Source organism: Schistocerca cancellata, chromosome 11, assembly GCF_023864275.1.
Source record: "Schistocerca cancellata isolate TAMUIC-IGC-003103 chromosome 11, iqSchCanc2.1, whole genome shotgun sequence".
In the NCBI taxonomy this organism is placed as follows: Eukaryota; Metazoa; Arthropoda; class Insecta; order Orthoptera; family Acrididae; genus Schistocerca; species Schistocerca cancellata.
Genome location: NC_064636.1, coordinates 14,197,345 through 14,218,834, shown reverse-complemented (window position 1 = coordinate 14,218,834; position 21,490 = coordinate 14,197,345). Strand labels below are relative to the sequence as shown.

The window sequence follows — 21,490 nt, the reverse complement described above, 5'->3', positions numbered from 1 at the left end:
GTGCCTGTTACTATGTGGCCGATTAGATAGTGCGCGAGTATATGCAGTGTGCAAGACATGACACACCTGGTCTGTATGGCAGTTTCTTGCTGTTGTGGTCGCACATCAGTTGTATTATATAGAATGGCTACATTCCTAGTCTGAAAGAAGTTTACGTACTGCGGTGTCAATGGGCTATAATGCTTCAATTGTCTTAAAAGATTCAAAACTGGAGGGGCCACGAAAAACTTTTGACATATGTAATATAAAAAAAAATTAAAACTGTACAACTCATTCATAGTTTATAGAAGAAAATAGAAAGCAGCTGATTTGCTGCGTTTGTTTACCGAGCATGCCTTTATCTGAAACTTTATGGCGGATTGAAACTGTGTGCCGGACCGAGACCCGAACTCGGGACCTTTGCCTTACGCGGGCGGGCAAGTGCCAGCAAAAGTTTCATACCAGCGCACACTCCGCTGCAGGGTGAAAGTTTCGTTCCGGGTGCCTGTATCTGCCTGCAGCCCTTGAAAACGGACAAAGCGACACGAAAAATAAGGCTTCTCACCTTTTAGCACCGACTATTCGCAATGCGCAAATACTGGTGCGATTCTCGACTGCAACATGAGTTTTGAGCACAGTCTGAAGAAAAAAAAAAAATTAGACTCAATGGAATGACAACGCTGCATGTCACCTGAGTATACAGAGCGAGGTGGCGCAGTGGCTAGCACACTGGACTCGCATTCCGGAGGACAACGGTTCAATCCCGCGTCCGGCCATCCTGATTTAGGTTTTCCGTGATTTCCCTAAATCGCACCAGGCAAATGCCGGGATGGTTCCTTTGAAAGGGCACGGGCGACTTCCTAGCCCGTCCTTCCCTAATCCGATGACAGCGATGACCTCTCTGTCTCGTCTCCTTCCCCAAAACAACCCAATTCACCTGACTACAATTGTTCGTGACGGATCTACATCTACATACTCCGCAATCCACCATACGGTGCGTGGCGGAGGGTACCTCATACCACAACTAGCATCTTCTCTCCCTGTTCCACTCCCAAACAGAACGAGGCAAAAATGGCTGCCTATTATACCTCTGTACGCGCCCTAATCTCTATTATCTTTCTGGTCTTTCCGCGAAATATAAGTTGGCGGCAGTAAAACTGTACTGCAGTCAGCCTCAAATGCTGGTTCTCTAAATTTCCTCAGTAGCGATTCACGAAAAGAACGCCTGCTTTCCTCTAGAGACTCCCACCCGAGTTCCTGAAGCATTTCCGTAACACTCGCGTGATGATCAAACCTACCAGTAACAAATCTAGCAGCCCGCCTCTGAATTGCTTCTATGTCCTCCCTCAATCCGACCTGATAGCGATCCCAAACGCTCCAGCAGTACTCGAGAATAGGTCGTGTTAGTGTTTTATAAGCGGTCTCCTTTACAGATGAACCACATCTTCCCAAACTTGTACCAATGAACCGAAGACGACTATCCGCCTTCCCCACAACTGCCATTACGTGCTTGTCCCACTTCATATCGCTCTACAATGTTACGCACAAATATTTAATCGACGTGACTGTGTCGAGCGCTACACTACTAATGGAGTATTCAAACATTACGGGATTCTTTTTCATGGTCATCTGCATTAATTTACATTTATCTACATTTAGAGTTAGCTGCCATTCTTTACACCAATCACAAATCCTGTCCAAGTCGTCTCGTATCCTTCTACAGTCACTCAACGGCGACACCTTCCCGTACATCATCATCAGCAAACAGCCGCACATTGCTATCCACCCTATCCAAAAGATCATTTATGTAGACACAAAACAACAGCGGCCCTACCACACTCCCCTGGGGCACTCCAGATGACACCCTCACCTCCGACGAACACTCACCATCGAGGACAACGTGCTTCAAACAAAAAATCTAAAGGACATTTCGGACAGTACGAGCAGATGATTTGGTCACACAGACTGCCTCATATCCACCCCGTTTACGGGACATAATCGAGGGGTCAGTTGCTGCACCATCAACACTTTTGCAATTGTGGACGGGTACAGACGCACCATGGCTCAGTACTTCTCCAGGGGACATCTAACCCCACGTTGAGTCCCCGCTACGGAAAAGGCAAAAGGAGGTTGTCCTACATGACATTAGGTGGTGTGCCATCACTTCTCCCTCAGCGTAATTCTGTATAACCATGACGTGATTTCATTGTAGTTGCACAATGAAAGTTGCCTAATACGGGGTGCATTCAAGTTCTAGGGCCTCCGTTTTTTTTTCTCCGGACTGGAAATCGATAGAAAACATGCGCGTTGTTTTAAAATGAGGCCGCGTTCATTGTCAATACGTCCCAGAGATGGCAGCACCGTACGGCAGATGGAATTTTTACCGCCGGCGGCGAGAATGAGAACTGTTTTAAATACTTAAAACGGCGACGTTTTCCTTACTGGAACAGCGTGCAATCATTCGTTTTCTGAATTTGCGTGCTGTGAAACCAATTGAAATTCATCGACAGTTGAAGGAGACATGTCGTGATGGACTTATGGATGTGTCTAAAGTGCGTTCGTGGGTGCGACAGTTTAATGAAGGCACAACATCGTTTGACAACAAACGGAAACAACCTCGGGCTCGCACAAGCCGGTCTGACGACACGATCGAGAAAGTGGAGAGAATTTTTTTGGGGGATCGCCGAATGACTGTCGAACAGATCGCCTCCAGAGTTGGCATTTCTGTGGGTTCTGTGCACACAATCGAGCACGACGACCTGAAAATGCGAAAAGTGTCATCCACGTGGGTGCCACGAATGCTGACGGACGACCACACGGCTGCCCACGTGGCACGTTGTCGAGCAATGTTGACGCGCAACGACAGCACGAATGGGACTTTCTTTTCGTCGGTTGTGACAATGGATGAGACGTGGATGCCATTTTTCAATCCAGAAACAAAGCGCCAGTCAGCTCAGTGGAAGCACACAGATTCACCGCCACCAAAAACATTTCCGGTAACCGCCAGTGCTGAAAAAATGATGGGGTCCATGTTCTGGGACAGCGAGGGAGTAATCCTTACCCATTGCGTTCCAAAGGGCACTACGATAACAGGTGCATCCTACGAAAATGTTTTGAACAACAAATTCCTTCCTGCACTGCAACAAAAACGTCTGGGAAGGGCTGCGTGTGTGCTGTTTCACCGAGACAACGCACCCGCAAATCGAGCTAACGTTACCCAACAGTTTCTTCGTAATAACAACTTTTGAAGTGATTCCTTGTGCTCCCTACTCACCTGACCTGGCTCCTAGTGACTTTTGGCTTTTTCCAACAATGAAAGACACTCTCCGTGGCCGCACATTCACCAGCCGTGCTGCTATTGCCTCAGCGATTTTCCAGTGGTCAAAACAGACTCCTAAAGAAGCCTTCGCCGCTGCCATGGAATCGTGGCGTCAGCGTTATAAAAAATGTGTACGTCTGCAGGGCGATTACGTCGAGAAGTAACGCCAGTTTCATCGATTTCGGGTGTGTAGTTAATCAGAAAAAAATCGGAGGCCTTAGAACTTGAATGCACCTCGTAAATATGGAGCTAGACTCCTCATACGCTCTGTTACGAGTAAACAGCACCTTTACAGAAGTGTCAACTTTGACACTAAAGACGTAAACAAGCCGGTGGAGAGCTGTACCATACGGCAGGTTGTGTCGCCTGAACACCGCCTTCAGGAACCGCCCAACCGCTTCGCAGCTTCTAGCAGCCCCGTGCGGCGCGTTGTCTCGCAGAAATTTGCACGTAACTTGGCGATTACGCAGGGCGCAGATGAATTTACTGCCAGCCGTAAACAAAGGCGGGCGCTACTTCACGCTTGACGTGTTTACCGCAGGTACGTAACGCCCTGCCACGTGCTCCAGACAAAAGGCGTTGCTCTCTCTCTCTCTCTCTCTCTCTCTCTCTCTCTCTCTCTCTCTCTCTCTCTCTCCCCCCCCCCCCGTAGATTGCTTGTCACAGTGTAGCACCTCTGAACAAAACGGCAAACGAATGGTTGCAGGAGTGACTGATCCAGCAAAGTGAGAAGTCGAAATTTCAGTGAAATTAAAATCGAGGACAATGTGATTGCAGAGTTAGGCGTAGAGGAGAGCGAGTTAAGTGGAAAGAGTACAGCGAGGGCGCGGAGATGTCTGACAGCATCATTGGGAACCAAGTGAGAAAGGCCACTGTTGGTGCACGAAAAAGGCGAAAATGCTCCTCTTTACGAGTCTGACAGAAAAGTGGCGACCCTTCCTCACAAAAAGTTTGACATGCGAAGGTATTCGTGCTTTTCTGGGCTGAAAGAGAGCAGCAGAGAGACAGTGATGTTGGGACCGAGCAAGGTGACGCAGTGGCCAGCACATTGGTCTCGCATTCGGGAGGATGACGGTTCAAACCCACGTAGCCATCCAGGTTTAGGTTTTCCGTGGTTTCCCTTGACCACTTCAGGAAAATGCTGGGTTGGTTCCTTTGAAAGGAAACGGCTGTCTTCCTTCCCCATGCTTCCCTAACCGGATGGGAGCGACGACCTTGCTGTTTGGCCCCCTTGTAATGTCCCCACAGAAAATACCCTCTACCACGCACTAATTAATCATTTTCAATCGAACCATCCACATCCATTCACTTTGGAAAAGTTATCTGATCTGATTTTCTTGTAATATATGCGGCGACAGCACGACGACGCCAAAGTATTTTCTAGTGCGTTTATTCTTTGAAATAACGGAGATGCATATATGCATTCTCCATGGTTGTTAGAGTGGTAACTAGGACAGCTTCTAGAGTATCGGTTGAAGGATTGACGTGTTTCTGAGAGATAGATATTCTGCTTTTCCTCTCGCTAAAGCGAGCCAATTAACATTTGTGCCGCTAGCGGTTTGTTTGAGGAGAAAGAGACTGTAAAAGGAAAATAATTAAGGCGTGGAATCACCGGAGATCTGGACATGTAATGGAAATGGATTTAATACACAATTTCCTCCGTAAATAAGGTTTGTGACTTTTTTGTTCTGGAGTGAATGAGCGAATGAGTTTTTTTCTGATTCATTTGATGATCACGTTGGCCCTGTAATTAGTGGGGAAGTTTCAGCTGTGTCGAAGAGAGCCTGCAATTACCTAGTCTGTGTTAAATCGTCCAAAAAGGCTTCGTACACATCTGGAATTCGCAATCTTTCGTAAAAGGAACAAATTGTCCAAACGATTGATTCTCCCGACTGACTGCAGTGTTTAACAGTAACAATAAATGTAAAGATCTCTTACAGCAAGCCAGTCGCTGATTACCAAGACGAAGGACTCCACCAAAGATCCTATTTGGCTGATTTCACGTAATGAAATCTTATATTAAAAACTGTACATAGATAAAGGAGAGAAAGAGAGAGAGCGAATGAAAATAGAGATAATACTAATAATCCTCCATTAGTCTAATTTTTCTCGCCTGTCTTATCACGGATCAGGCAAGAACTGGGAGGCCCTTACTTTACTGTATAGACTTATGTGTGAAGGTGAAGGGATCTCAAAGGCAACAGATACACGTCTATACAGACAAGACATTACACAGATATAGCGGCTAGCTGCATTCATTATCTATTCTTAGATGAAGAGACGGCAACTTATTATCCGAACATTTAAAAAAGGTTAAACCCTCCCCCAAATCTGCTCCCCCCCCCTCCCCTCCCTCAAAAGCGACGTTGGAAGAGAGGATAGACAGTGATGGTGAAAGAGAGAAAGCGGCAAGTGAGAGGGAAAGATGTAGGGATGAAGACGATAGCAGTGGGACCCTAAAAGAGACAAGATACTGCAGATGAAACAGGGAGGTGGGTGGCGACCGTAGATGAGCTTGGATGGGCGGCGCGTCAGGACCCAACCCTAAACCATGTTTTATTCCTCGCTCTCACCGACAGTATTTTATTTTGCTAGAAGCTCGCCGTGAAGTAGCATATGGTACAGAAGTTGAGCGAGGTACAACCGACGGAAGGTAAAGTATGTATCAGTCCCAAATTTTATTGAAGTTGCCTCTGATTGGTCGGCACGTTAGGATGCTAGGCATCAAAATGTCTAACTTCTCTTATTAAATTATTTATATACTTTTCACTGTATTTAAACCAGTTTTCAGTATGACAATTCCTCATGGTTACCCTAAGAGTTCAAAATGGTTCAAAATGGCTCTGAGCACTATGGGACTTCACTTCTGAGGTCAGCAGTCCCCTAGAACTTAGAACTGCTTAAACCTAACTAACCTAAGGACATCACACACATCCATGCCCGAGGCAGGATTCGAACTTGCGACCGTAGCGCTCGCGCCATTCCAGACTGAAGCGCCTAGAGCCGCTCGGCCACCCCGGCCGGCCTACCCTAAGAGTCTATCGTTTTCCTTTATTAAATTTCACTAACTTTCAGAAACATAAGAGTAACTATATTGCAACTAAAGAGCTTCGGGCATCTCTGGGTCGCTTGGGCGCGCCTGGGAGGCAAAGTACTCGGGCTGGAATATAGTCACTCTGTTTCGGGTGTTCTTCAGAGTCGGACATATTGTACTCTGTATCGGGCGTAACTTAGTTGTGAATATATATGTAATACTCTGTCCAGTGCGTATTGGAGGAGCCAGACGTGTATCTTTTTTCGGAAGTTGGATGGAAAACTTAAGACACAGACAATTACGAAAGCTGTGTAGAATGTTGTAAAAGACAGTGTAAACGTGTGAATATTTGAATAACAACCAAACAGGAAACATTAATGAGCCTACCATCATTGTCAGTACTACAGTCTTGCCCTCTGTAGCTGCAGAGACTAACCTGTGCAAGTGGCTTCCCGCAGAAAGCACAGTCACAGGTTCGAACAGAGAGCATAGCAGCCTCCGTCGAACATGATCCACGACCGACGAGCTGTCTCCTGCGCTGGGGACGCAACTCAACAAGACGACAGGTTGGTGGGAAGAGCGGTCAGAGACTCTTATTCAATCTCTCTACACCTCTCCAGCTCCCACATCTAACTTCCGAAGGGACACACAATGTACAACCGGAATACTTCAACGCGAGAAAATTTGCCCACTTTCCCCCATCCTCTATTAGCAAGTGTTGAAGTTAGTCATACAGGGGTCAAAACTCAAACTAATCCAAGCACGTATGTGAAGAGCAGGCAGTGCTAGCTGAAGAGAAAGACAGTGCACTGTACGTAAGAAAGAGAAAGTGGAAATGAAGAGAAATAGACAAAGACAATGGCAGTGTGACAGAAAAGACGGTGGAAGTGAGGAAGGGCGACAGAAAGAGTTGAAAGTGACAGAGGGAGAGATGAACAGGAGAACGTGCCAATCGGGGAACAAAGAAAGAAAGAGAGAGAGAGAGAGAGAGAGAGAGAGAGAGAGAGAGAGAGAGAGAGATTATAGAAAGCAGTAGCGAGACACAGATGTTGAGAATGAAGGATTAACTACAGAGAGCGACTGGGTGGAAGGATTTTGGGGCGGAATGAGAGCTGAGACAGCTGGTTTCCCACTTTTCTGTCACAGTCTCTCAAGGTTGAAGCAGTATATTCACCTTTTTTTGTGATCCGCCGGCAGAATTTTTTCAGCTGGTTGTTCGTATGCCAAACTAAAGAACCGAGGTTACATCTATTGCACCACGCCTCTACGGCGAGAACTGAATAAATGTGGCGGTAGCTATTCATTTACCTGTCGAACTCCAACTCGCCATTCACTTCCAATATTTCGAAAGTGGTATGAAAACTGGCTGATTCACAACACCCACTGTCTGTTCATTGATTTCCAGCGAGTTTGTGACAGCGTCCACAGAAGTAGCCTCTACAACACACTAAGAGAATTTAGGACACCCAATGAAGCAATTAGGGTGATACAAGTGTGCATGAGTGGTCCACAGGTAGTAGTGAAGTTGGGAGGTCCCATATCCTCCAATTTTCCAACCAAAGCAGGTTTATGAGAGGGAGATGCTGTTTCATGTGTTCTCTTCGACCCTGCGTCGGAGGAAGTGGATTGAGAGAGAAATTTACAGCTATACGGTGGTCTCCGATTCAGACACAGTGAAGTGAAACTCCTGGCTCTCTTACTCCGTGAAACGGAAAAAGAGCGCAACGACATGTACAGATCTCTCAGGTACAGTACCAGCATAATGGGACTCTTGATAAACTGCGAAAAAACGGAATATATGGAAATAGGTCGAGTCATAAGCCCAAAGCCACACTTTTCAATTCACAGCAATTCTAGATTCAGAATTGAAAAGTGACCAGTTTAAATACCTTGAATCGTGCTTGAGCAATAAAAATATCGTAACACTCGATATAAATGACGGAACAGTGTAAGATGAAGATGTTTGTACACTCAGAGCAGCTCACTCTAAAGTAAAGCTTTGTCAGTCACTACTAAGATGAAGATATATACAACCATATCTGACCAGTGGTACTGTATGAATCGCAAAGGTGGACACTTACCACGAAAGAGAGAGAAAAACTGAATGTTTCCATAAAGAAAGTGGTGAGAACGGTTCCGCGAGAAACGCGTTTAGTGGTGGGAACGGTTCTGCGAGAAACGCGTTTAGTGGCGGGAACGGTTCCGCGAGAAACGCGTTTAGTGGCGGGAACGGTTCCGCGAGAAACGCGTTTAGTGGCGGGAACGGAACGGTTCCGCAAGAAGAGTGGCGGGAACGGCTCCGCAAGAAGAGTGGCGGCAACGGCTCCGCAAGAAGAGTGGCGGGAACGGCTCCGCAAGAAGAGTGGCGGGAACGGCTCCGCAAGAAGAGTGGCGGGAACGGCTCCGCAAGAAGAGTGGCGGGAACGGCTCCGCAAGAAGAGTGGCGGGAACGGCTCCGCAAGAAGAGTGGCGGGAACGGCTCCGCAAGAAGAGTGGCGGGAACGGCTCCGCAAGAAGAGTTGCGGGAACGGCTCCGCAAGAAGAGTTGCGGGAACGGCTCCGCAAGAAGAGTTGCGGGAACGGCTCCGCAAGAAGAGTGGCGGGAACGGCTCCGCAAGAAGAGTGGCGGGAACGGCTCCGCAAGAAGAGTGGCGGGAACGGCTCCGCAAGAAGAGTGGCGGGAACGGCTCCGCAAGAAGAGTGGCGGGAACGGCTCCGCAAGAAGAGTGGCGGGAACGGCTCCGCAAGAAGAGTGGCGGGAACGGCTCCGCAAGAAGAGTGGTGGGAACAGTTCCGCAAGAAGAGTGGTGGGAACGGCTCCGCAAGAAGAGTGGTGGGAACGGTTCCGCAAGAAGAGTGGTGGGAACGGTTCCGCAAGAAGAGTGGTGGGAACAGTTCCGCAAGAAAAGTTAAGGGACTGGTTCCGCAAGAAAAGTTAAGGGACTGGTTCCGCAAGAAAAGTTAAGGGACTGGTTCCGCAAGAAAAGTTAAGGGACTGGTTCCGCAAGAAAAGTTAAGGGACTGGTTCCGCAAGAAAAGTTAAGGGACTGGTTCCGCAAGAAAAGTGAAGGGACTGGTTCTGCAAGAAAAGTGAAGGGACTGGTTCTGCAAGAAAAGTGAAGGGACTGGTTCTGCAAGAAAAGTGAAGGGACTGGTTCTGCAAGAAAAGTGAAGGGACTGGTTCCGCAAGAAAAGTGAAGGGACTGGTTCCGTAAGAAAAGTAGTGAGAATATTTTTGTAAGAAAAGTGGTGAGAAAAATCTGGGGACCTGTGTAGGAGAGTGACATATGGATGTTGGAAATGACACTGAAATTTATCAGTTAATGAAGCAACCCACTATTGTACAGAAGACTGCAATAACATGGTCATGTGGCTGGATTGAAAACCAACGGAATTCCAAAGAGGGCATTTGAGGGAAGTCTTCAAGCAACAACATCATTGGACTGACCTCGCACACGATGGAAATATGACGCAGAGGACGACGTTGCAGCATAAGGAATACAGGCAGGGTGGAAAAAGACAGGGAGGCGTACAAGAACGTGGAAGGAGGTCGTCCGGACAGTGCGTGGTCTACAGTGCCTGTGAGCGCGAAGAAGAAGAATATACAACATTATTTAATGTGTGCGATACGTTATTGGAATTATCCTTCTGTGACCAACAGTTTTCAAAATGTTAAAACGAACTAAAGAAGAGACGCCAGCTGCTGAGAACAACGAAGTCAAATCAAGGCGTCGGTGTGCGGCAACGTTTCAACAAGTTTGTACATGTCCTTTTCAGGTGAAGAGAAATAGGAAATTTGTTGAAACGTTGCCGCAGAACGACGCCTTGGCTCGGCTGATAATTCGTCAAGATTTCACCATCGAGATTCGCTGTGAAAGTCTAAATTCGCAGACAACAACTAAAGGAGGTAAAGTGAATCTGTGACAACGCGATACTTTATTAAAAGCGATTTCCGGTTTCAGCTTTGCAGACATCATTAAGGCGCTGTCGAAATCATTAGATCCGACGATGGCTGCAACTTCGAAACCGGTAATCAATTTTAGTACAGTAGCAGGTAACTGATACCACTCAGCTTCCACTATCCAATCACATCCTCTTTGTTATAATCCATCTCGTTTCGCAGTACCTCGTGTTTAGCACTTACAAATCTGTTCACCATAGCTGTCTTCTACACGGAATCGTATCTACACACGACTTCTACACTCCTGGAAATGGAAAAAAGAACACATTGACACCGGTGTGTCAGACCCACCATTCTTGCTCCGGACACTGCGAGAGGGCTGTACAAGCAATGATCACACGCACGGCACAGCGGACACACCAGGAACCGCGGTGTTGGCCGTCGAATGGCGCTAGCTGCGCAGCATTTGTGCACCGCCGCCGTCAGAGTCAGCCAGTTTGCCGTGGCATACGGAGCTCCGTCGCAGTCTTTAACACTGGTAGCATGCCGCGACAGCGTGGACGTGAACCGTATGTGCAGTTGACGGACTTTGAGCGAGGGCGTATAGTGGGCATGCGGGAGGCCGGGTGGACGTACCGCCGAATTGCTCAACACGTGGGGCGTGAGGTCTCCACAGTACATCGATGTTGTCGCCAGTGGTCGGCGGAAGGTGCACGTGCCCGTCGACCTGGGACCGGACCGCAGCGACGCACGGATGCACGCCAAGACCGTAGGATCCTACGCAGTGCCGTAGGGGACCGCACCGCCACTTCCCAGCAAATTAGGGACATTGTTGCTCCTGGGGTATCGGCGAGGACCATTCGCAACCGTCTCCGTGAAGCTGGGCTACGGTCCCGCACACCGTTAGGCCGTCTTCCGCTCACGCCCCAACATCGTGCAGCCCGCCTCCAGTGGTGTCGCGACAGGCGTGAATGGAGGGACGAATGGAGACGTGTCGTCTTCAGCGATGAGAGTCGCTTCTGCCTTGGTGCCAATGATGGTCGTATGCGTGTTTGGCGCCGTGCAGGTGAGCGCCACAATCAGGACTGCATACGACCGAGGCACACAGGGCCAACACCCGGCATCACGGTGTGGGGAGCGATCTCCTACACTGGCCGTACACCACTGGTGAGCGTCGAGGGGACACTGAATAGTGCACGGTACATCCAAACCGTCACCGAACCCATCGTTCTACCATTCCTAGACCGGCAAGGGAACTTGCTGTTCCAACAGGACAATGCACGTCCGCATGTATCCCGTGCCACACAACGTGCTCTAGAAGCTGTAAGTCAACTACCCTGGCCAGCAAGATCTCTGGATCTGTCCCCCATTGAGCATGTTTGGGACTGGATGAAGCGTCGTCTCACGCGGTCTGCACGTCCAGCACGAACGCTGGTCCAACTGAGGCGCCAGGTGGAAATGGCATGGCAAGCCGTTCCACAGGACTACATCCAGCATCTCTACGATCGTCTCCATGGGAGAATAGCAGCCTGCATTGCTGCGAAAGGTGGATATACACTGTACTATTGCCGACATTGTGCATGCTCTGTCGCCTGTGTCTATGTGCCTGTGGTTCTGTCAGTGTGATCATGTGATGTATCTGACCCCAGGAATGTGTCAATAAAGTTTCCCCTTCCTGGGACAATGAATTCACGGTGTTCTTATTTCAATTTCCAGGAGTGTATTTCTGTCTCTACATCCATAAGTGTTGAATATCGATTGTACGCAAAAAAACATTTTTTAGTGATACGTGACCTCGGTGGGTGTTAAAGTAGCCGCATCACTTATCTGAAATATTTCGGTTCTAGCTGTTCCTGCTCGGGTACTTCCCTTGTCAGTCAGAAAAATGAGGTATTTTTTTTTACCACGGTTTAACGCCCGTGACAACCGACTTTCAAACCCATTCCGATCTTCTTTGGGCAGAAAAGTACAAGTCCAGAAATAATCAGGTACTATGACAGACTTACAGGGAACAGTGACAATTTTATTTAAGCAGAAGTGTATACGTGTAGCATGTACTAACATAAATAACTTTCAGGCTGGAAACCTAACTGAGCCTCGAATGTAGACATTCGCACAAATGATGTAGATCACATCAATTTCCTAACCACTAGGAAAAAATGATCTCCAAATTCGCCATTATCTATGGCCAAAGATACATACCCAATTACAGAATTGCACATGTTAACATTACAATAAATGCATCAGAATAAAGCGGTACCTCATACATTTCGTACAGCATGCCTGGAATGTTACGGTACACGGAACACGCACTCGATAATTACAACTGTGTCCAGAAACGCTCCGCGCAGGCAAAAAAAAAAAGAAAAAAAAAACTTTTGACTCGCAGCAGCAGCGAATGTTATAAAATCACGAACAAAACCATGATGGCGAATCTGTTAATCATAGTTAACATATGGATCAAGGACAGTGAAAATAGCAGAGTACCCCGCTAGTATCTCGAGTTCTGCAAGGATCACACCAGTGAGGAATATAAAACGCATTCAATTAGGAAAATCCGTTCGGCATTAGTGACGAGCACGTCGACACGCGCACCCTGGTCGCTTAGCAGCGACAGATGTCTCACAGGACACAGCAGTGGGGGGAGAGAGGCATGGCACGCACCTCGGTCAATGACGCCACGGGGCAGTCAATACTAGAGGCTAAGGCTAGCAGGGTTTGTAGTTTGTAGTTGTACTCACTCTGCGCGGCGACCTGGTGGTGGTGGTGAGCGGCCGCCCTCTGCAACAAAAAAACAAGTTGTTGTTACAAACTTGCCTTGACTTTACATATATATTTTGCACTGGGCACTACAACTCACACAATAGCAATATTAGGCTACGGACCTCTTCAATCACACTTCCAGACTGTAAATTACTTCAAATCTACCTCTTCCATTTTAGCTTCCCCTCTCACTTTCTCTCACAATAAAATTCAAATAATCTGTGTCTCTTTCAAACTCTGAAGGTGGCAGGGGTAAAATACAGGGAGCGAAAGGCTATTTACAATTTGTACAGAAACCAGATGGCAGTTGTAAGAGTCGAGGGACATGAAAGGGAAGCAGTGGTTGGGAAGGGAGTAAGACAGGGTTGTAGTCTCTCCCCGATGTTATTCAATCTGTATATTGAGCAAGCAGTAAAGGAAACAAAAGAAAAATTTGGAGTAGGTATTAAAATCCGTGGAGAAGAAATAAAAACTTTGAGGTTCGCCGATGACATTGTAATTCTGTCAGAGACAGCAAAGGACTTGAAAGAGCAGTTGAACGGAATGGACGGTGTCTTGAAGCGAGGATATGAGATGAGCATCAACAAAAGCAAAACGAGGATAATGGAATGTTGTCGAATTAAGTCGGGTTATGTTGAGGGTATTAGATTAGGAAATGAGACACTTAAAGTAGTAAAGGAGTTTTGCTATTTGGGGAGCAAAATAACTGATGATGGTCGAAGTAGAGAGGATATAAAATGTAGACGGGCAATGGCAAGGAAAGCGTTTCTGAAGAAGAGACATTTGTTAACATCGAGTATAGATTTAAGTGTCAGGAAGTCATTTCTGAAAGTATTTGTATGGAGTGTAGCTATGTATGGAAGTGAAACGTGGACGATAAATAGTTTGGACAAGAAGAGAATAGAAGCTTTTGAAATGTGGTGCTACAGAAGAATGCTGAAGATTAGATGGGTAGATCACATAACTAATGAGGAAGTATTGAATAGGATTGGGGAGAAGAGAAGTTTGTGGCACAACTTGACCAGAAGAAGGGATCGGTTGGTAGGACATGTTCTGAGGCATCAAGGGATCACCAATTTAGTATTGGAGGGCAGCGTGGGGGGGTAAAAATCGTAGGGGGAGATCAAGAGATGAATACACTAAGCAGATTCAGAAGGATGTAGGTTGCAGTAGATACTGGGAGATGAAGAAGCTTGCACAGGAGAGAGTAGCATGGAGAGCTGCATCAAACCAGTCTCTGGACTGAAGACCACAACAACGACAACGACAGCAAATCTGTGTCTGACAACTTTATCGATTCACTGGAAATCACTATCGTTCATCCACCTAGTCTTTAAATTCATTCACTGTCCCATTACTCGAATGACCAATTTTATCAATCCAACCATTCATTCACCAAGTCCTCCGCCCATTCACCAAGTCCTCCGCCCATTCACCAAGTCCTCCGCCCATTCACCAAGTCCTCCGCCCATTCACCAAGTCCTCCGCCCATTCACCAAGTCCTCCGCCCATTCACCAAGTCCTCCGCCCATTCACCAAGTCCTCCGCCCATTCACCAAGTCCTCCGCCCATTCACTCACTCATTCATTCATTGCCTCATCCACCCACCCACCTAATCCATCCAATCATTTCTTCATTGGCTATTTCATTCATTCATGCATTCCATTATTCATTACCTCACCCACCCTCCCATCCGTTGTATCTACCGATACTCTTCCTCATCCCCTAATTCGTTGCCCCGTTCACTGAATTACTGAATATATAATCCACACTCGCACTCAATTATTGATTCATTCCAATCTCATCCACACTTTTCTTTTATTCAGTCAATCTCATTCATTACAGAACCACCACGGACTTTTTACGAGGCTGACACCTGCACACTTAACTGAGTGTGTATCCTCAAAAGAAGTTTCAGTAAAACCAGGCGATAGTGCCATACCCCTACATGTTGTTTAATCCTTACATTATAGACGCCATCATACAAGCAGAACATTGTTCAGCAATATCGTTTCAAAAACTATTAATGTACCAGTATTTGTACTATTCATCACCTTTTCCTGCAATAACCTCAAAAAATCGTAATTTTTGCCAGTAAGGAGAAATGACATAATCTGTTATCGGCTAGTATGTGCCGTATCCGTATTTATGCAAGATTTTTTTTTTTAGTTTTCTTTTAATACTGACATTCCACAGCTGCCATTTGTAGTTTCTATTTTTCTGATTTACATTCCATGTTTCTCGACCTGTTACTGCCTTCTGTCACTAACGATGCGAGGTTCCAGATCGACAGTTTTGCAGTATGCAATAATGGCCACTTGCAAATGAAGCTGTGACCAAGAAGCTTATGGCAACAGGCGAAATATGAAGAAACAAATTCACAAAGGGTGGAGCTGCGGAAGCTATATTGCAAAAGAAATACTTTATCAGCTAAGGATCAGCAAACAGAATTTTCCTTCGAAAATGAAGCAACTTATTTCTTCATGATGCATAGCCTACCACGTACGCACTTAAACAGTGTCATGATGCACGGTATGGGCACTAAAAGTAAATAAATATTTCATTAATTCTTTCTCCTTTGCATTCACCCATTCCTGCACTATTTGCCACTCACTCACTCTTTCATGACACACACATTTCTTCTCTGTGTGGCTTACATTATGCAGCAGCATGCGCACGCCCGACAGTTCCAGCGACCTGGAGTCCAGCGAGCGGCTGCGCGGCTTCTGGAAGGGGCTCCCAGCGTCGTCCTTGCCTCTGGAGCCGACGCCCTTGATCCAGCGGAAGTAGCTCGCCATGTCTTCTCAGAGCGCACACACACCCTTTCTCTCACTACACTCCTATTCTTCTCTAACACGGGCCACACTACTGCAATTTCACTGCGGGTGCTCCTCAAATCTTTCACCTCTACTCACTCACCAACCACTTGAATGGTAAGAAAGGGGCGCACCAGAATAACAAATGTTCACCAACAGTGGATTGCACTGCACTCCACCAAATTCATGCCTCAACTACGAAACGGGACGAACTCTATTACCCGTCTACCAGTCTGGTGTGTTTATAACGGACGCGACCACTATGCCTTATGACTCCTGCGAAACATCATTCACTGTTCCTGGAGGATCAAACTGTTACCCTCCAGCCGGTATGGAAAAATAGTGCACGCCGCCAGGCAAATCCTTCCTAGAACATTCGGCCAGCTGCAAAGTCCAGGAAAGCTCGGCACGATAACAGAATGGAGACCTACGTAGAGGAAAACAGGTTCAGTCACTGCAATGGAAGACCACCCTAGTTTGGGGTGTGGCTTTATTGAAGTCTGCGTCGGTCTATTTAATTTTGAAGGTTCTAAAATAACCGCTCACCCAATCTTAACGATCAAGAGTCTTCACGGCTGCAGCTACATAATAGGCTATTCTACGTTTACATTCTTGAGCATCCAGTCGGACGAAGGCAATTTCGTACAACAACAGTACACGCTGGATCCAGGAAGGAAAGCCACCACGAGATGTGGTCCCAGCTCATACTGGAACTTAATCAGACGAGAATGGAACCAAATCTGTTACTCACACACTGCAATGCGTTTCAGCTTGGTGTCATTATACGGAGCCCCGGAAGCTAAGACTGGAGAAAACGACATTCTCGTGGGCAAAATTAGACAGGACATCAGCTTGGCGTGCTCTGGACTGTTCGGGTTTGATGGAGTGTCACCGTAATATCCCTCGGCCGTCGACACTGCGACTCCTTGTCTTTACTCCGGCGCTTTCACTCAGAACGTCAGGTACACAATGCACTAGACATAAGAGGTTACAGTCCACATTTCCTCTGCTCCACCAACATGGTGTGTCACGGTTGAGCACACTACGGTAATGCTCAGACGCTGTGAGGGCAAACGCAGGTTGTATTGTGCAAGTTTTCCCCACTGCAGCCCTTCAGGACTAGAGCGTGGCGAGACAGAAGAAGTGACGGTGGACGCACAATGATGAAGAGGCTGTTCTCAGGTCATGTTTGCTATACGGATGTAGAGAAAGTCGAGCAGCAGGCGAGACAAGCTGCAACAGGAAGAAACCATCATTCAGTCGGCTGACACCATGTCGCAAGTAAGATTTAATCTCAAACCAGTGAAATACATCCCGCGGAGACATCTGTGCCGCAGACAAGAACGCGTCTCTTTGCAGATTCAGAGAACACTGTCATACAAATTTCCACGTATTTACACAGCGCAATAATAGCAAAATAGAGTAAATCGAAGAGTAAATGAACCAATGACGTAGGAATAAATGAAGTGATGCAGTAGTGAGTGAATAACTAACTGATGAGGTAGTGAGTGAATGAATGAATAAATTGGACGGAATAGATGAACTACTGACTGAGCCAGTTAAAAAGTAGCAGCTGAGAGAGTGGGGGGGGGGGTGGGGGAGGAAGGGAGGTACAGATCGATGGATCGAACGATAAATAGATCCATAGATCGACGTATCGGTCTATCAATCGACCCATTGACGTATTCATATATACCGATCGGCTTATCGACGTGTAGATTGATCGATAGATAGATTCATCGGTCGATAGATAGATAGATACATCGGTCGATAGATAGGAATATAGACCGATTGATTGATGGATATATAGATTGATAGATACACCGATCGTAATATCGATCGATAGATTGATCGAAATTTCGATCGATGGACTGATCGTAATATCGGCCGTTAGCTCAGAAAATTGACAGATTAACCGATAGATCGGAAGATCAATAGGTCAACCTACATGTCGGAAGATCGATAGGTTGCCAGGATTTGGGAATATCGATACAGTGACCGACATACCGGATAATCGCTATCTCGACCGATATATCGGAAGACCTGTAGCTCGGAAGATCGATAGATTGATTGACAGTCAGGAAGATCGAGATCGATAGATAGAGCGATAGATGTAGATAGATAGATCGATCGATAGAGACAGCACTCTTCTTACCACGGAATTATTTGTCGTGCCTTGGTATTGCGTGACATTTTTTTCTCTCCCCACCGACTTTAACTATGTTCTTACACAATGAGAAGCATCGGCAAAAAATCAGCGAACTTCAAGAGTCTTTGGAGAAATCTTCTGAGCAGGGCAAAGAGCTAAGTCGAAACTTGTGTACCAACCAATTTGATGTGTCCGTTCCATTTACATGTACGTTTAATATTTTCACTGACGCAATTACTTACATATTTTCACCAACTGCGACATGGTCGCGTATACAAACACTGATCCAATACTGTCAAATGTTTTTTATTCCAGTCTTTGATCACAATATGAATTCTTTAGATGATGACCGGTTTCAGTCCGTAATGACCATCCTCAGATCTTTTTTACACCATGGACATGGACACTTTGGGACACAGTGTAAAAAAAAAACATGAGGATGGTCATTACGGATTAAAACTGGTCATCGTCTGAAGAATTCATATTGTGATCAAAGACTGGAATAAAACACATCTGACTTACATATTTTATACTCGTAGCCAGCATCGGCCACCTTTCTCCATCATCAGAACATGCACCAGGATTGCTTCCGAGTAATTTTTTCTTAGTGAATGCTGATACTGTTTCTGTTTCAGTTGTACAACTGTAGCCAGTAACAGTTTACACCACTTTTAAGTATGGTTTGTACGCTGTGGAAAATTCATTGAAGAATCTTTCTTACTTATGAAGGAAAGTGAACTTATAGCAACAAATGCAGCCAACAGTAAGTGAAAGAAAATGATGAAATTTCACACGTAAAGCAATTTATTTTGTTATATTTTTGGGCTTCCACTGCTAAGAGAGTGAATCCCGAACCCTTCCTAGTCATGCTGGCAAAGTCTTATGAATTTATTTGTGAAAGTATAGACAGTGGAAATTAAAACGTCCTTTGGTGCCTCTCCTGCTCCAAGTCGGCCCGTTTGATGTCCTACCTATTTTAAGTAATAAAAGGACGTTTGCCTACAGTTTCTTTCGAATTGTTACCTAATAATTGTACCGCGTCACGCCTAATTCAGTACCTAAAGCACTGAAGCAGAAGTGGGCGAGTTAAACATGTAAACTGAAACCGCCGTACGTCTCCGGACATGGGTTCTTATTCGGAATATATGTATTCATCACTCCATTCTCCAGGTCCCAGAAGCTTGTAACGAGAATTTCACAAGACCCTGCGTAAGAGGAAAAGGACTTGCAACGAAGGGCGGTGCGTTTCGTCACAGGATTGTGTAGTTGGAGAGAGAGACGGAGCGTTACAGATACACGCCCACACCCCCCACAACCCCCCCACACACACCTCCCAACCCCCCCTCACACCCGCACCCCCACCCAACACAAACACTCCCCACACACACACACACACCCAACACAAACACTCCCCACACCCGCACCCCCACCCAACACAAACACTCCCCACACACACACACACACACACACACCTCCCCCCCACCCAACACAAACACTCCCCACTCACACACCCCCACACACACCTCCCCCCCACCCACACCCCCCCACACACATACACACCCCCCACACACACCTCCTCCCCACCCTCCCCCCCACCCACACCCCCCCACACACATACACACCCCCCACACACACCTCCTCCCCACCCTCCCCCCCGCCCACACCCCCCCACACACATACACACCCCCCACACACACACACCCCCCACCCTCCCCCCGCACACACACACACCCCCACACACACCCCTCTCCACATACACCCCCCCACAAAACACCCCACCCACACACACCCCTACACCACCCCCCACCCCCCCCACACACACCCCTACACCACCCCCCACCCCCCACACACACCCCTACACACACACACACACACACACACACACACACACACACACACACACACACACAAACTCCAGTAGCACATGCTGTAAGACAGGCCTCCTGCATCATACGGAGAGGTCTACTGTTCGAGATTGTACGAGCTAGAAGACTCTGGCAATACATCAGTTCCTCCCACATAAGCGTCGTGAAATGACAACGACAAAATCAGAGATATTACAGCTAGTGTGGAGTGTGGTGTCACCGCCAGACACCACACCTGCTAGGTGGTAGCCTTTAAATCGGCCGCGGTCCGTTAGTATACGTCGGACCCGCCTGTCGCCACTGTCAGTTTTTGCAGACCGAGCGCCGGCACACGGCAGGTCTAGAGAGACTTCCTAGCACTCGCCCCAGTTGTACAGCCGACTTTGCCAGCGAAGCTACACTGACAAATACGCTCTCATTTGCCGAGACGATAGTTAGCCTAGCCTTCAGCTACGTCATTTGCTACGACCTAGCAAGGCGCCATTACCAGTTAATATTGAGATTGTGAAGTATGTACAGTCAAGAGAGATGTTCACCAATTATGAATTAAACTTAAGTATTCCAGAAGCTATGTACTATTTTTGGCTACTATAATTCCTTGTCAATTTCCAGACCGCACGCCAGCCTGCGTGAGCTTAAACGCGTGCCTTTCGGCTACCCGTCCTAGTGGATTGGCTGTCGGGTCAGTCCACTACATGGAGCAGTACGGACTACTATTATTCCGACGACCCATTCGCGAATGGAACGGCAAAGTGTAGGAGGGGGGGGGGGGGGATGACAATGCTATACTAACCGCTCGACAATGTAGTAGTGGTCTCGGATTTGGAAAAAAAAAATACAAAGACGCCGCTTCCTGCACTCTACAGATGTTCACGTGTGAAATTTTCCGTAGTTGTCCTACACAGCTTCGTACGAAAACTGGGATGTTTCCGGTAACAAGCACACGACCAGTTCCAGATGTCCGTTTTGCCTGACCGACTTTCTTTACTCTCGAACCTAATTGCCTTCACTACTATGCGATAAACTACAAGCTTTGTATTACTATTTTTTCTATCGTCACTCTTCTGATCTCAAGCCACCATGCACGAATACTGCCTATTGGGAAAATTAAAGAGACATTTGGAGAAAAGAGAGCCACGTGTATGAATAGAGCTCAGATGGAAAACCAGTTCTAAGCAAAGACGGGAAAGCAGAAAGGTGGAAGGAGTATATAGAGGGTATATACAAGAGCGATGTACTTGAGAACAATGTTATGAAAATGGAAGAGAATGTAGATGAAGATGAAATGAGGGATACGATACTGCGTGAAGAGTTTGACAGAGCACTGAAAGACCTGAGTCGAAACAAGGCCCCCGGAGTAGACAACATTCCACTGGAACTACTGACGGCCTTGGGAGAGCGAGTCCTGATAAAACTCTACCATATGGTGAGCAAGATGTATGAAACAGGCGAAATACCCTCTAACTTCAAGAAGAATATAATAATTCCAGGGTTTTAGCCTCTCCCCGATGTTATTGAATCTGTATATTGAGCAAGCAGTGAAGGAAACAAAAGAAAACTTCGGAGTAGGTACTAAAATCCATGAAGAAGAAATAAAAACTTTGAGTTTCGCCGATGATATTGTGATTCTGTCAGAGACAGCAAAGGATTTGGAAGAGTAGTTG

General features: G+C 46.8%; 1 protein-coding gene across 1 annotated transcript in view; it reads right to left on the bottom strand.

Annotated features, from left to right (window-relative positions):
• Positions 1–21,490, bottom strand: part of LOC126108823 (5'-AMP-activated protein kinase subunit gamma-2) — a 1,182,277-nt gene that overhangs the window by 464,389 nt on the left and 696,398 nt on the right. The window contains exon 8 of the mRNA XM_049914186.1: positions 12,975–13,014. Coding sequence (XP_049770143.1) covers positions 12,975–13,014 — 40 coding nt within the window. The remainder of the gene's footprint in view (positions 1–12,974; positions 13,015–21,490) is intronic.